This window comes from Hylaeus anthracinus, unplaced genomic scaffold (genome assembly GCF_026225885.1).
Source record: "Hylaeus anthracinus isolate JK02 unplaced genomic scaffold, UHH_iyHylAnth1.0_haploid 0, whole genome shotgun sequence".
Lineage (NCBI taxonomy): Eukaryota > Metazoa > Arthropoda > Insecta > Hymenoptera > Colletidae > Hylaeus > Hylaeus anthracinus.
Genome location: NW_026533254.1, coordinates 1198116 through 1215938, shown reverse-complemented (window position 1 = coordinate 1215938; position 17823 = coordinate 1198116). Strand labels below are relative to the sequence as shown.

Sequence of the window (17823 nt, the reverse complement as noted above, 5' to 3'; positions counted from 1 at the left end):
GAATTAAGATATTTTTGATATTATTTAAATTGAATTGAGATATTTCTAAAATTAATTAAACTGTATTAAAGTTTTTCTGAAATTATTTCAATTAAATTAAGATATTCCATAGTAGTAGTGGTAGTTTATTCCCATTGCGGGGTACTAAATTAAGATATTTCTGAAACTATTTAAATTTAATTAAAATACATCAAATAAATAATTTAAGTTAGCCGTGGATGGTGTACCGAAAAAGTTTCCTTCGTCGTGAGAGTTCGCGAGAAGATAATGTTTGAGAAGCACTGGGTTGAGCATATTTGAATGTCACGCTACGGTACGTACGCATAATTTTTATTGGTATTCATTCACGTGCACCATCGCATGAAACAATCTCCGTCACAGACTACGTACCGTGTAAGTACTTTTATAGACTCGAGAGTAGAGAAAGCGTCGGTAAAAAGGTATACGAGCAACAAGGAAATGATCTGGAAACGATACAACATAGCTCTGGTGCAGTCTTATCGCGTCTCTTTGTGTTGCTACTCGTCGACAATTTCAATAGCGCTTCTGGCCATGAGAGAACTCTAATGCACGTTAATTTAACGCGTACTTTTATTCTTATCGGTTACAATTATGTTTCGACAATTTTTTGTTTTATTCGAACTGTATATGCCACTGATGAAGCACAGCTATTGCCTGGTTAAAGTGACATTCTGGTAATCGATAGTATAGAAACCGATTTGGAGAGATATAACTGGTCAGTGAACTAGAAAAATGTGAGGATATTGGGGCAGTGGAAGCCGAGAGAAGGTCGCGACGGGGTAGATTGCTATGACCTTATTATACCCGACAAGCTGCTACACGTACATAAAACGGGATCTAAACGAGAGAAGAGAGCATCGAGCCTCTATATCGGTATCGCATGACTTCCTTTCTTGTCTCCCATTGTTATTGTATATGGGCATATCTGTTTTTCATTTAATGTCTACCTTCTTCCATTTTCATGCAATTGAATTCTCGAACACTTTCTCCGATTATATTGCTAATTGACCGGTTCACTGCACAAATCGATTAACTCCACTTTTTGAAAAATCTTTAACACTTTGCACGCGAGGGATTTTTTTCTGGTATATGCCAGCAACTCGAGATGTTTTTTAGCATTCTATTGCTATGAATTCTGAGCTATCTATTGTAGATTTGAGAATAAGGTCACTTTCGCCGACAATCATTTTATTGACACTTTGAGCCGTTCACTGCATAAATCGATTAACCGGTCACGTAAAAATTGTAACACTGCTGACGATTATTTTTTGGCTATTCTTTCTTATTAATTTTATATACCGTTAAATGAAAGCTACATCTGTATTTATGGCTTTTACAATATTCATTTGAATTTATATTATAGAGGGAATTTTAAAAAACGATATATATTATTTCATCGCATTTCTAAACTTTGTTTTATGAAGTTTATCGATTTGTGCAATAAACGGCTTATATGTTAATTTAAGTGTCACAGCACTGGGTATAGTCATAAATTTTTATATTTATAATAACTTTGCTGATTAATAAAGATTAATACCATTTTTTTGGCCATTGAATAATACATAATTTATTTTAGAGGCCATTTTTCAATTTTTTGTTTTATGGAGTTAATCGATTCGTGCAATGAACGGTTCGATCGATGAACTGAGATTCTTTTTGACCCATTCACTGCCACGCAAAAGCGTTTTTCCTTGGGTACAAGATTTAAGATGGATGTCTAATCTAGGTTATTATTTTGATAATAAAAAGTGATATCAAATTTGCTGTTTTAAAAAGAATATTTACTATCTTCTTTTGTAATAATTCGTGACTCAAAATGCTATAAATTTATCTTTCGAGTAATTGGAATTTGTTTGAACTACGAGACATCTCGTAGTTGCCAGTGAATGGGTTAAGCATATAATTCTTAAGAGGGAGCATCACAGTAACAACTTGAAAATGCACGGATTTTCGAAAATTTTGCTCAAACTTTCAATACAAGTAGATCAATTTATTGTTTTTTACTAGATTGCGGATGTTTATGCACTTATGGCAACTAGAAATCGGGGGAAATGTATGGAGATTGGCAGAAATTCAAGAACACATACATCAAATGACAAAAGACATTTTTATTTAAATTTCATTTCTTTCTCTATGATTATAGAAATATAAATGTGCACAAACATCCGCAGTCTACTTACTACAGTTAATATATACATATTGGACATGTTAGATATATATATATATAAAGTATTTAATTTTCTCGCGACGTGTGTTGTCTCAAGGTTCTGGGATAAGTGCCATAGGGTCGATCATGGTCCTCTTACCAGAAGGTATGTCACCTTCTCCACTCCGTGGCCAGATCCTCCTAGAACACCCTTATCTCTTTACACGTGCCACGCAGCACCATGACGTCGGGTCATCGGCCACGGGACACAACTCTGTTGGCTACCGCCAAAAGAGGTGTATCGAGATCTTTATAGCTTTAACCATAACAATCCGCGACTCTTAGAATTCGTCGCGCACCTAGCTATCGGTTACCACCGATCCTCAGCCGATGACAGACATAGGTCTCCGTCGTCGGCATCTCAAGACTTCTGAAAAGTAAAGTCGACGTCCGAGGGTACGATGACCCTCGCACGTGTATCACCCTTACATTCGCACCGATGCTAACAGACAATATAAAAAATTGTTAGATTTTTCATTGAAATCTACTATAAAAATTAATCTCGTGAGAAAGGAAATGCTGTTTCTTTCCATTTTTTTCAATTTTTAATCCAGTTTATTTATCCATTCAAGTCGTTACCTATGTACTATTTCTAAATGATACCGAATCAGTAATTTGAGCTGGTCAAGTTAAACCAAACATATTAGTATTTATATGCTAATGCAATTTCTGTGGCCCTTTTTGTGTATATATCTTACTATTTTATGTTTCCTAAATTACTGTTGAGAAACCTAAACATATCAACGTTGTTGGTTTAATTCTTACACGAATAATAGCAATCGCCTGTGTTATTGAGCACTAAAGGTTCGATTTACTGAAAATTGCTTCATTAAAGAAAACAAACTTTATTATAATATAATAAAGCTATTTAAAAATAGTACGATGCTGGCAGAGCATAAAAGACAAATACGGGGTATTACATTCAAAACAAAGCGCTTAATCACGTAATTATGGCATTACGTGTATAAATTAAATAAATAAAATATATCTTAATATCAATATTAAAGATATATTCATATTTTATTTCCCGAGGGCATTCATCGCATTCAATAATTATTATGGTTTATTGATAGGTTTGAGTTGCAGATGTCGCACCTGCTAAGAGGGCCGATATTCAACATATACGAGTGAGTCTGTAAAGCGTGTCTTGATTGTGTCCTGTTTATCATAACTTCATACGTACAAGTTCGATGTGTTCTTTAATCGTAGGAGTTAGAAATGAATTTGTAGAGTGGGTTTGCTTTGAATCATTGGAAACTTAACAAAGTGCTTGTAACTGCAATTTAAAGTTTATTAAAATATATTAGCGAAATTTGCGATATTAGTCTCGAATCATCTTGTAGATTCGCTCGCGTAATGATCATTCAGTGGCACAAGGTAAAGTATCGAAAATTAAATAATGACCGATAATGAAAAAATGACTGTTCGGTGCGACGCCGACAGTTTCGTTATTATCTCATTCTTCGTCTTTTTCGACGCTGTGTTCGAAAGTGGAACAGTCGCGAAACAGAAAATTGCTGTTGTCGCGCGAATCACGAAACTCCACGTTTCGATGCGCCGTCATCTCCCAACGAAAGAATTGAACGAAACGTTATTTGCAGCTGATTGAAATGGTAAAAGCAATATTAATTAACACCTCAAATCGTTCTAGAAATATTCAATTTGGGTAATTTATGTTATTTTTTTATTTATGTTGTTATTATTAGACTGGGGATGTTTATGCAAAATCATATTTTCACGGATACAGAAAAAGAATTTAAACTTAAATGAAGGTATACCTTCTCTAAACTCCGAACGCGTACGTTATTGTTGATATTTTATATATTTTTACATTTGTGCCCATTCTCATAGATTTCTCTGCATTTCCATTTGTCGTAAGTACACAAACATCCGCAGTTTATTATTTTTATGCATTTAGAAAAATCTGGTACTCTTAATCATTGCACATTAGTGTTTAAAATTTTAGTGGACCATTTAACCATTATCGAATATTTGTAACTGCGTTACTTTCAAGAATTTGCATGTAAGATTTGGCACATATAGTAGATTCTTGAGAACTTTTCGTTTTTCAAGAAAACTTGTTGAATTTACTACTAGACACCGACAATTAGTGTCATGAATTTTTACAGAATTTTTGCTACAGTTCAAATAGTCGAAAACATTATAAAACTCCAAAGACCCCATGTCGACTGATAACACATTGTTAATCAGTCACGATTTAACTCATGTTTGCACTTGCATTATTTATTTCAATTTATGAAACCTAGAGCAATATGGAACATCGCAAAAACTTTGCTCATCATGCTTAGTCCTGTCGGTTTTTGATTCTTTTTTAACAATAGAATATACTTTTCTCGGTATTTAGGTTTATATCACTCAGTAGTTTATATTACATCCAATTACGAAATAATACCCGGTGACATGAAGTCGGTCCTGTGTAAAATTGCCGGCAATGTGTTAAGGGTTAAGACCACTTATACAAAAAAACCATTTAATCTTTTTAAAGATTCACGCTAGTATTCTTCAAGTACCCAGGATGGAAAAGAAAATCTTCGGTCCTCGTCTGAATTCGATTTGTATGATCGAAGAGTCGGTCAGCGTCGGTCCGCGCTGGCATTTAGCTACGAAACGAAGTGCCTGTCCACACGCGAACGAATGACGTGGACGGATGTCGAACTGAATTGGCGCAATGACCATAACCAGGGCCTAATGCACCAATGGATGTGCGACCTTTTCCTTGTCGCTTAAAAGAATGGAAACGAGCGGAACGGAATACGACGACATGCTTCGTTATGCGCGAATCGGGGATTCTACTAACGCGTGAAGAGCATGCTAAAATAAATCGAGTCTTATTTATTATGAAATGTTATAAAATCGTAAGCCTTTTCTTATTGTTACGGGTGTAACATGAGATCTATTTACATTATGAGGTGGTTCCATCAATTTTCCGGTAAGATCATCTGATTTTGGACTCCTCGATTTTTTCTCATCTATTTTAAAATCTATTTCAAAAATGAGTATGTATATTAAGCTGGCGTAGCCATTTTAAAAGGCCAATGCCAAATTAACACGATATTTTTTTGCTATTTATTTACTAATTATTTGATAATTATTTGCCAAAGAATTAATTTTTTTGCTCCATCCGTTTTCGAGAAACAATGGCTATACTAGCGTAATACTAAGCTAGCGTAACCACTTATTGTATCTCTGTTTTGCTAATTATTTGCTCTTAATCTACCGAATATGAATTTTTTTGCCCTAACCGTTTTCGAAAAAGTGTGGCTGCTCTAGCTTAATGTTAAGCTAACTTAGCCACATGTTGTATCATAATACATAACAAAGATATCGATGCCATCTTTGCGGCATATTTATTTGCTCTTAATCAAATCTTTCATTCTTTTTTCTGTACGTACTTACAATCAGCATTGTACAGCCTTTAGGCTATGCTAGATTAACGCTGTCCTAGCGCGGTCATCGTTTCTCGAAAATGACTGCAGCAAAGAAATTCATATTCGGTGGATTAAGAGCAAATAATTAGCAAAAAAATATGCTATATCCTGTTAATAAAATCATTGTAACATTAAAATTAAAATAACTCTTAGCCCTTTGCACTTGGATGTCTCCTCAGAGGAGGCATCGTAAGTTCAGTAAACTTTATTAGTGATTACTAGTCATGACCAGCTTGTTCACCAGATTAAAACCCTACTGAAAATCATTAGAGAATAATTATACGTAAAGTTTATGGCAACTGCAAACAGTGTAATTCTAATAACGAATTATGGAAGCAGTAACCGAAACGTGGGCGTCCATTGAAATTACAACTCTTCAAAGTTTATTACCAATACCAAATCGAATTTATTCGGAAAAACGCCAATCACACAATTATTATTAATATTAACCCTTTGCACTCGAGGCCTTTTTTTCTGGTATCTACCAGCAACTCGAGATGCTTTCTTAGCATTCTATTGCCACGAATGCTAAGATTATATTCACTTCGAAAATGAGATCTCTAATTTGAGATTTGACAATCAGGTCACTTTTGCCTCAATGACAATCATTTTATCAGCACTTCGAGTTTCAAAGAAATTAAACCTAAAGGAAACCTAGTGGTGACTGAGAGTCACCTCTCGATTGCAAAGAGTTAATAGTGTTTAGCTGAAAAGTACGTTGCTTTATCGAAAAATCGTACGTTCCTTTCCATGTTTATTACCCTAACTTTCTACATTTCCTTTCATTAATCCAAACATGCAATCATACCCTTTTCATCAAAATGGATTAATTCTAAGATTTTATCAAATCTACCTGCCAGAAATAAATCCCCCAACATCTTGCCGGTGCAAACGAGATTGTTATAATTCGCGATCGCTATAGGAGCGATTATAAAAATATCTGGCCATGCAGTAACGGGCCTGCAGCAGGTTCGTATGCGTGCGCGACGTCGGAGAGCGACAGTGATACGTCATTCGGTGCACGTTTACACGTGACGACGAAGCTGGCAGCAACGTAATGGAGGTTGCAGTCAAGGCTGTAGAAAGGCGTTCCTTGTTGGATCTCGCGAGCCGTGCTAACCGGTCATCGACCTGCTGCGCTCATGAGTCTTTGCGCAAGGTCATTTTACTTATTGTTAGATTCGTTTTACCGGGCGTGTCATTCTTTCGACGCGACGCACAGTGCGGAATAAGTGGAAAAAATTCAATATTAGTATATATCACAATGTGAAGCTGATTTCTATCGTAGAAAATGTGTGTCAGCGTGGAAATTGTTATAAATAATCATTTATCAATCATTTGTATCCATAATACAATCTTTATCTTTAAACAAACATACAGACAAAACGGCAAAAAATATCCTGAGTTCTCAACATATTTGGATAGATTATTTGTTATATTTTACAAAACTTATAAGTTTTCTTGCAAATACTTGCAACGTTCGGTTTTATATAATTTTTAATAAGGGACCGTACAGTTGGTGTAGGGTCCCGATTGGAAGTTAAAAATTCTGATTTAATTGATTTATGGATTTCTATAAACATTATTTTTCACATCCTCAGCCAAAAGGAAGCATAGTGTGTTAAATAACATATGGGTGCAACTTCTATTATTTATGAGAAACAAATTTTTAAAGAATTCGAAATATGGACTACTAAAACGACAATTTTACAATATTACATCATTTTCCTGTACGATAATCATAAACTCATACATACCGTTGGATTCAGAATAAAAAAACGCTTTTACTGATTCAGAAATAAATCAAAATTTTCACAAATTTCGAGGGAGGGGGGAATATTTAAAAAAAAGTTTACTTTTTTAAATTTGTTGGTATTGGTTTACAGGCCTCTAAAAACAGTGTAATGTTTGCGTGAACATTTTTTTGAAATCTCTAATCGTTTCCGAGCAAAAGTAAAAGGGGCGGCTCGGATAAAAGGGTTAATTTCTCCCTCAAAACGCGAAATTCGCACGTACTGAGGATGGTGTAATTCATAAGAAGGTCCCAGAAACAAGTATACAAAGTTTCACCAAAATCGGGATTTGTTAATTTTTTGTTAAACTTGTTAATTTTGTTGTGATTTCATTAATGTTTATGGTTAATTTTAATTTTTTTTTGTGAATAAATAGCAATATATTTATATTAGTAATGAAATTTTGATTTTTGTCCACAATTTTGCTATTTGTCCGCACTGTGCGACGCGTCGTGTAGTGTCGTTTATTGCCTTTGTTTAGCGGTCACTCGCGTGACCGGGAGATGAATCCACTCCAGTATCGGAAATTTTGCAATCGAGACTTAACGACCGAGCAACGGATGTGGTCGCGTTTGGAAACAGGGGAATTTTATGGTGCGATTATTTAACCCCTTCGATGCTTCAAACTTTTATCTTTCGTGTCTAGCAATAAATAATAACTAAACTGCGGACGTTTATGCAAATGGATATTTTTATAGGAAATAATTAATGGAATGGGGCCTAGACAGAAATTTGTTTTGAAATTTAAGTACTACAAAAATACATTTTTTATTTTGCATATTTTGCATATTTATATGCAATAATATATTGCATATTTTTGCAATAATATATTGCATGTTTGGAATAATATATTGCATATTTTTATTTATATTCAATAATATATTGCATATGTTTGCAATAATATAGTGCATATGTTTTTAAAAATGTAGAAGATCTTTAGAAAAGAATGTAGGATTTTCTATAGTATAGAAAACTTTGTAATATTTTAAATAACGAGGGCGTTCAAGGACCAATAAGTATTACCGGTTAGTCCAAATTTAAATACGCACCGATTACTTCGTGAGATCGTTCTCCGCGTATTAATTAATTTTGACAGACAAACGCCACCAACTAACACCATTGAATTTTGAAAAAATGCTCGTAATTTATTGTCACGCGAATTGTAATACACCAGAATAATACATAGCGAATATTCTGTAACATACTAATATATTACTGATTATACTACATTTTATTCAAATTTTTCGTGCATATTTTGGATATTTTTAGTGCATATTTTGGATATTTTTCATGCATATTTTGGATATGCATGTTACATATCTATCGTGCATAACTTCCGCAGTCTAATATTAACATTAACCCCTTGACCTACGATTTACTATGTAAATTGTTGCGTCCCTTCATATGACGTGTCTGACTCGTGTTTTTCATGCTCGACTCAAATTCTGTACCACGACACGACGTTGTTATAGATTAGAGGGTTAATAGTAATAATAGTTTCTCCTTTATTTTTGTATTAATAGTTAGTATTCTATATTAATCGCTTTTTTGGTATTTAGGAATCTTGAAGATGATATGAACCGATTATAAAAATGATACAACGAATTAAAGTGATTTAGAAATACAGTATAAGATCATTATGTTTAACTCTTTTAGCCCCGAACGAATAAACGGGTGCCTATGCGAAGATAACCGGACGAATATACTAAGATTTGGAAAAAGCTCATAAAGACCAAACTAAGAATGAGATTTAAAAAATTCAAAATACGAGTGAATGACGATGTATCGTCTTCTGGCACTAAAAGGGTTAATATTCCATTTTAATGAAAAGTTAGTGTATAATAACATCTTTGGATTAATGAAAGATTTATTTAAAGAGTAACATGAAAATCTATATATTAACAAAAGGAACTATGCAATTTTTATATAAGGCCATATACTTTTTAGCTAAATAACATTAATATTATTCTAATAATTTCTCCCCTATTTTTGTATTAATAGCGTGATTGCCATTTTTTCGAATAACATCATAAATACCATTTGGTATTGATAATATCAAACGTTGAGGAGTTTCTATTTCAATGGATATCCACGTTTCGGTTACCGCTTTCTATAATTCGTTAACAGAATCACATTGTTTGCTGTTTCCATAAGCTTTACGTGCTATTATTCCCCAATGATTTTCAATAGGGTTTTCATCTGATGAATAAGCTGGACTTACGATGGCTTCTCTGAGGGAACATCCAAATGCAAAGGGTTAAGAGTTATTTTAATTTTAGTGTTGTCATGAAATCATAGCTCCCTTTTTAATGTTATAATGATTTTATTTACCGGAATTTAGAATTTCTGTAAATAATTTTCTTTTCTGAACTGTGAATGTACCGATTGTCTCGAGCGAATTTTATTTGAAGTGCACGTAGAAAAATAATAATTAAAAATGTGAACCGTGGTCCGTGAAGTTGAACGAATCTTCTGCCGACTCACAGAGTCTTACGAACAAGTAGCACTCTGGTTAATTAGTTTTCCGCTGTTTTGCCCAAGAAAACATAATGGCAGATTGTCGGGACTAACTCCCTTTGGCGAAACCATTAAAATCATCTCCCTCTCATGGCATAATACTCCCGCGCCTATCTTTACTACCCCATCGTTAGAAGGCACAAATGAACCGGTTGTTTGAGAAACGACGTAATTAATAAACTTTACGTGTCGGATCATTGGAATAAATTGCTTCCTGGGTAAAAAGGTTCAGAATTTCTCATTAAAAATGAATGGTGGCAATTAGGCGATGTAAAAAAGTACTACAACTTTTAATACAACTTTTTAATTATGAACTTTGTACAATGTACAGTTCCAATTTCAATTCTTTTTATTTGCGAAAAAATATCCTTGCTTGAAAGGAATAATTTCATCTTTTCGTATAACAATTTTGGTATATTTTATTTATATGATATTTGTGTCAATCGTAATATTCATGCGGTTTTGAAAATAATTGTATCAATATAATTTTGTTGGCATCCAGGAATCTTAAAGATGAAATGAACCAAGTATAAAAATGATACAACGAATTAAAATGATTTAGAAATACAGTAAAATCAGTCAAATCATTGTTATATTATGATTGTAACTTTTTGCAGATAATGTTTAGACCTGACAGACAGCATACCATTTTTTTTTAATTTTTTACCGATATATTGCCAAGAATCAACAAAAAATGATTATTCTTAGTACTCATGAAACATTCGTATACATATGAAACATATTCGTACATATAAGGTCTAGTCGTTACTTAAAATGTTTCGCTTGGAAAAACAGACAAGAGTGAAACTTACAGCTGTTACGTAAATAGCAATCGCAATGATTTCAATCCACCGCGACGCATAAATATAGTAGTGGCCTCTTTTTGCAGTTTCGTCCGCTCTTTCGTTGCCCACGACTCCCTGATATGATGAAATCAAAACAAATTCAGTTTGGACATTTTTTTTACATTCGCAGTATTAATAGTTCGGATTGGATATCTTATGTTGTTTTTGTTGTGGTTGTAAGATCATCCATAGCTAAGAGAACTGATTTAAGGTCAGTAAATGTAACAAAAATGTTGCCTTTTGAAGTTTCTATGTATCGTAGAACCTGTAGTATTGTGTAAGCTTCACACGAGAAAATCGAAATACTTTTTGAAAATTTTGTAAATCAGTTCTTGGTTCTCTGTTACCATTGCACAGTTACCTTATTTATTGTTTATGAAGCTATCACGAAATATATTTTTCTTTATAATTTATAGTGTATACTTTCTACATTTATTGGCGATTTCACCGAGTCTGGATTGGTATATTATTATAGATGTTTCTTCAATCGCTTAATTTGATATTCCTATAGTCAAATCATTGCAATAATTAAGATTGTAACTTTTTCCAGGTAATGTTTGGACATACTAAACAGCATAATATTTTATTAAAATTGTTTACCAATCTATTTCGTAAAATCAAACAAAAATGATTTTCTTAGTACTCGTGGAACATTCGTACATAAAAGTATGTACTCTTTAAGTTAGCTAATTCGATGTTACGATGTATCATAACCTGGTCGTCGATGTATTGGTTCCAGTTACATTATACACCGCTTTTCGTACTTTAAGCCTATTCGCGTAATGACTGTTACGTACTTTAAAGGAACTGCGCTGCATATTCAGAATTTTTGATGAAGGAACAGCAGGACGTTGACCAAGCTTAGCAGTGATGATATGTATTCTTTTCTCAAAAATTCTCCAAAATTACAAGCAGAATAATTTAAAAATATTAATTAATATTTCACCCTTTGTAGTGTTATATTATTTACATTTAGGCGCATTCTTTGTCTCTTTTTACTCACGAGTGGGTAAATGCAACGAGTTTTTGAAATTTTATCCCGATTCAGTCTTGAGAGATTATTCAAATAATTCTCCTGATAAAAATCGTAATTTATCGTAGTTTATTTTCGATGGAGGATGGCAGGGTCTCGACCAAGCTTAGCAGTGATTTCGATAAATTAATTCACCGTCGTCGAAACTTATTTATAGTGACGGGACGGGAGTAAGTGGTACTCGTTCTTGTTGCTTCACGTGTTAACCCCCTTTATTCCACTGCGTCCCCGGCGACCGACACATCCGGGTAAATGGGGCAAAGAGCGAGCCAAGAGTCGAGGGTACATGGGTTATCTCGTCGAGATCTGTAGAATAGGGTCATGTCGATCGCAATTCATCTATCCTGCCATTGTACTTTTCGTATCAATTGCTACGAGCGACAGTTGAAATTCTATTTACTTTTTCTTTTAATACAATCGACGATGAAATTCTCTTCGGAACTAGAGTATAGTTAAACGTAGGAAGCGACTCGGCTCTGTTGAGTCATGAATTGTGTCATCCATGCAAGGATTGATGCTTTGCCGTGCAATCAGAGATGGGCAATGGTTTATTGGAATGATAGATGGCGAAAAAGAGCAATGTATAGTGATTTATTCGTGGCGTTTATTCGACTCGATAGTTATGTTCTTACTCATATTATCAACACATTCGCGACAGCTGACGTGAATTCACGTCACTTCAAATTCTATTCCTGGTTGTGAAAAAATTATAAAAATCATTCTCTTTTGTACACAACATTTTTCCAACATTGATATTTCGAAACATAGTTTGTAATTTCTATTCAGCTTCAGAATTTTATTATTTCCGTCAGTACTACTCGGCATTAGAAACGTAAAACATCCGCCGGTCGCGAATTTGTTAATACGTTCCACGTGTACCATTTATGGTCCATAGGCATTAGGATGGTCCTTATTTTAATGATTTTTGAAATGTACGTTACGGACTCCCTAAATACCTTGCGAATTTCAAATCGTTCCATTTATTGTTATCCGAGTTAAAGAAGAAGAAGTAACCGATCGAAAAATTTCCATGTATTTTCTATTTAAAACTTTCGAAGATTTGGGGCACGTGCTAATGTTAAGATTAAGAGCTCAAAGTTTGCAGGAATATTTATTTATGTATTTGCAAAGTATTTGGAGGGTGCATAACATAGATTTCAGAAATCATTGAAATAAGAACCACCCTAATAGGCGTACATAGAACTAATATGACCTCGTTTAGGCTTGTCAAAAATACAATATCCTCTGAAACTTATTTGAATACCTCTTTTCTAAAAAAATATTACAATTCGTTTTATATAAATTATAATTGTACAATCTAATTTGTATTTTACCTCTCTATGGATCTGGGTAACTTTCAGGTCACGTGATAATATATTGACATTTTACCAAATAAGTTTTTCCACAATATGACGTATACGTTTTAATTATTTAATGTCTCTGATAACTAGACTGCGGATGTTTATGCATTTATAGGAAATTTGAATGTACAAGAACCTACAAAATGCAAACAATATGCAAGAATATAAAAAAGATTGAAAGTAAAGTTCATGTTATAATATTTGCAGAATAAAATGAATTCCTATTTAGGTTCAATTTTTGTAGACACGTTCGCGAAGATTTTATTTTGCATAATGATCCGCAGTCTACTGATAACCATTAACAATATTGAAGACGATTAGCAGCATCATCATCCTGAAATATCAAAGTAAGTGCCTTGAAAGTTGTCTGCAGAAAAAAAATTTGCCCAATAGAGTGTTAACCTGTTACAGTCTGAATTTCCCGATTTCGGTACATTTTTGTCAAGCCTCGCTCGACATAGGAACGCAAAGGGTTAACGCTGCTTCGTTTAGCGCTGAAATTTATTGTAACTTTTTCCCGCACGTTAAATGAGGTCTTACCTTTGTCTGTAGATCTGTAGCATTGCAATGCTACGTGGCTTTGAAGGATCTTTCTTAAACAAAAATGTTAGAAGCAACTGTGCCAAAGGGAGGTAGCTACTAAAAATAGAGGATTCGAGTGAATAACGGAAAATTGTGTCCGCGCAAACCGCACGATTATTGTCAACGCAATGAAAAGTTGCGGCATTTGTTTCCATGTAGCTGTATGTACAGCCGTACGAGCAAGGATTTTTCGTTATTTTTTGTTCACTTTTCTCTCTCTCTCTCTCTCTCTCTCTCTCCCTCTCTTCATACATCGACGTGGATTTAACGAGGTACCCTTTTCATTATGCGAAGCAAGAGGTCGGCTTGCTTAATGAAGAGCGGGTAGGTTGGCCGACGTTAATTGGGCGACGGAAGCTCAACGCGCAAAACCGACGCCCCTGCTCTTTTCAAGCCCTTCGACGCGAATGCCACATTGTTGATCGTCATGGCACCGGATTCGTCCGGGTACACTTTGTAAAACTCGGTGAAATTTTCCCGCGATACGCTCGTTCCTTGCCTTTGCTTTCCTTCCGTTTTCACGTCGGACTTCGGTTTTTCTTGTAAAACAAATTTTTTTACGCAAAAACGTTTCCGAGCTCGGCGTACAGCGCTGGACAAAAGTATTGGCACAGGCTAGAGTTTTCTGTAACGTCCTCTGGAAATTTTTGAAAGATACGTTTCTTTATTTAAATAGAGAAGAATAATGGTAAACACAAGAAAGTCTGTGTTTTTCAGCGAGATAGAAGGATTAGCACAGTCACGAGTTAATTATATAAATATAAATCATTACAATATTAAAATTAATATTTAGTATGTAATCTTTTCTTTTTTTATAATATCTTTTAAATGAGTAGCCTTTGAATGCTAATTTTTTGGTAATTTCTTAATTTTAATTCAACTTTGATTTATCGTTATTATTTTTATATTTATGTATATATTAGGTCTACCGGAAAGTTCTGTCCGTTTATAGAATAAAACAAAATAATAAATTTGTCATTCCTTGAATAAACTTTATTGAAGCATATAATTTCCATCGTTATTTATGACTTCTTGCCAGCGTGATTGCAATTTGTATATGCCATTTTTAATAAATATGCGTATACTTGTCGAACCTTATTGTAATCGGAACGGATAGAACTTTCCGGTAGACCTAATAGATTAAATTCTTGTCATGTGAAATGAAAAGTAATTGAAAATGAAAGTCGACGAAGAAATTGAAAACAATGCTGATTCAAACGCTTTCGCTTATGAATATATTGTTCGCACTAATCCAACTCACTTTCTTTTGATCCACTTAAATTTCAAGACTCGTGTATCGTAAAATTTAAATTGTTTATACGAGAAATAGCAATTGGAGCAAAATATTCTGCGGAATATCGTCATTACACCTTGATATTCTGAAGGATTTTCTTGCTAGACGTATCGAACTTCTATAATGTCGCGTCAGATTACTCAAACGCAATTTGCCAACATAATCTAGAAGTTGTAAACGTAAAGCTGCAGAGGGTTAGCTTTCGACACGATTAATCAACCATCGGAACTAGGGAGACCGATGGATCGTGCAGTTTGACGGTTGAGCGATCCGCAAAGGGTATCTGTTGTAATTAACATTCCTCTACGGAAACGCGCTATAGACGTTTCTGGTTTCACATCGAAATTAGGAGCTCGTATTAGGCCGACTCAAGTATTCGGACCTATAAACACTACACTTCTGATCAATGAACATTTGTCAATTTCACACGATTTCTCGCTTCTCCCTTGTTGAGTCAAAAAATTAACAATATCTGCGAATTTTTTTACTCTAAAGCAGTAGAAACAAGAACTTTTGATTTATCATGTTTTCTTTACTGGTTTATCTACAATACATATGAATTTTTGCAATTGAAAGATATGGAAACTTTCTAATTTATAATCTATTACTTATAGGCATGTTAAAAAACAAAGGTGAAATCTGAAACACAAGATTCAAAAAGATTCTTATTCTATATGAATTATATTGTATATAGTACTAAGTGTTAGAATTATTAAGGAATATAAAAGATTTTTAAAAATACGGCGTTTATAAGAAAAATTCTTGGATTCAGACTAAAATTTGACAAAACTCGTTTTTATACTAACTCAATATTTCGCACTGTATAGATCACAATGTTTCAGTTTTATTATTACGTTTTGAATGTCATATCGTTAAATTATTGCGCGTTAAAAACCGAGAAATATTTCACATTTTTATCGCATAGGAATTTCCCCAATTTCTCGAGTAAACAAAATATCGTGTGCCTTTTAATATAATACCAAGATATTGGTAAATTAATTAGCTCCGGTGTCTTAACGTTATTGATCTGTGTATTTATGGTATATTTGGAAACGTCCATTACGTAAATTGCCAAGCAAAAGAATGCAAACAGATAAGAAGCAGTTAGTGCGTTCTTTTATAATCATCTACTCGTTGATGTTGGAATATTGACGTGAATTCTACTAATCTTGCAAACGTAAGCACCATAAAAGTTGATTGTTGCTATCAGTATTTTCAATAGTTACCCATATATCGTTAAAAAGAAAATAATACGCAAGAATTATACGCAATTACTTTAATGATAAAGACTGGTTTTTGTTGGGCTAGTGATTAATTCAATGGATGAAAATTAAAATGCTGGTATGACCAGAGTCAATTTTCATTATTCAACGTATTGCCATTTATGCATTATTATCTGATTGATTGTCAAAGCAAAAAAAATAATTCTTGTGGAATTGTTTTATTTACTTTAGACTTCATAGTCTAAGAAAACCAGACAGTTGAATTGCTTACAAATTTTCCAAATTCTTCAGAAACTAATATCAAGGGAATTAATACAAATTTTGACTTTTCCTTTTAGACAATAATCATATTTATCTTAATAGCTCATTAATAAACATTGTCTGATACCATTTGTAGCAGATACATGTACATGTGTAACTGAACGCATATTTTCGTAATTCTTCAGATTAATTGAATATCGAGTGAAAGGAGAAATCAGCTTTTGCATTACTTTTAGCGAAATTATTTTCCAAGACATTTATTTTTAAATAATTGAATTTACTAGTTTGCTTAATATTTTAATACTACCAGAAAATTACGAATCGTGTTAAATATAACGATAACAATGACCAATTAAGAATTTATAGTTGGCAATCTGCGAGATGAACACTGATGTCTTAAATAGATGATAACCGCAAGATGCATTAGTGTTGATACAACATCTGGTTTGATGTAGCCAGCTGCGATGTTAGCAAAATATCGTAATACATTTCTAGGACACGATTCATACCCGGAAGTTTCGATCAGAATCAAATGTAAATACAGTATCCATGTGTAGGAATGTATGTATTTATATTTCTTCATTGCAATGCAGTAATTAAGAGTAACGGTTATTCTTATGAAACGACACTATCGATTTAAACAGGTGTTATTATATGAAAACCTGTATAAGAATAAAAATATTTTGAAATTATCCTAAGAAAGGAGTAGAGATGTTTATATAATAAATCGTCACAGTTTTTCTTCGTTGTTCATAAAATAAATTAATTTTAAAATATTCTTGGTAAATGAAGTAGAGAATTTTTGAATATGTCAAATAATATCGAAGAGGAAATTTAATTTCGTAGCATGAGGATCAATTAATTTTATATTATGACGTATTAAATTAATAAGCGCAATTAAAGTTTAATTACTACATATTAAATGTAGTGTAAATTGATTGCTTAATATATTGACAAACTGAACTAAAATTACTTATTAATTATAAAAAATCACATTTGAGTATTTGCAACATTAATAATATAATAAATATGAGTAATATTAGTTCAATATACGTATAAATATGTAAATAAAGAAAAAGTTTAACTTTATTTCAAGAGATGAAATGGAGTCTGTTGATGTATGTTTCTTTGCTCGCTTAATGCGAAGCGGCTCAGTGGTCTAGGGGCATGATTCTCGCTTTGGGTGCGAGAGGTCCCGGGTTCAAATCCCGGCTGAGCCCGATTTTTTTTTTTTATTT

At 33.5% G+C, this 17823-nt stretch overlaps 1 protein-coding gene and 1 non-coding gene across 7 annotated transcripts in view; both read left to right on the top strand.

Annotated features, from left to right (window-relative positions):
• Positions 1–17823, top strand: part of LOC128891845 (uncharacterized) — a 128580-nt gene that overhangs the window by 39620 nt on the left and 71137 nt on the right. For 3 of the 6 annotated variants that reach the window (XM_054151759.1, XM_054151923.1, XM_054152081.1), the window contains exon 2: positions 3301–3354. The exons of the other annotated variants lie outside the window; for them this stretch is intronic. In XM_054151759.1, the coding sequence (XP_054007734.1) occupies positions 3301–3354 (54 nt within the window). The remainder of the gene's footprint in view (positions 1–3300; positions 3355–17823) is intronic. 6 annotated transcript variants of the gene reach the window in all.
• On the top strand, positions 17734–17805 carry Trnap-ugg (transfer RNA proline (anticodon UGG)). The gene has a single exon. It is a non-coding gene; the product is annotated as a tRNA-Pro (tRNA).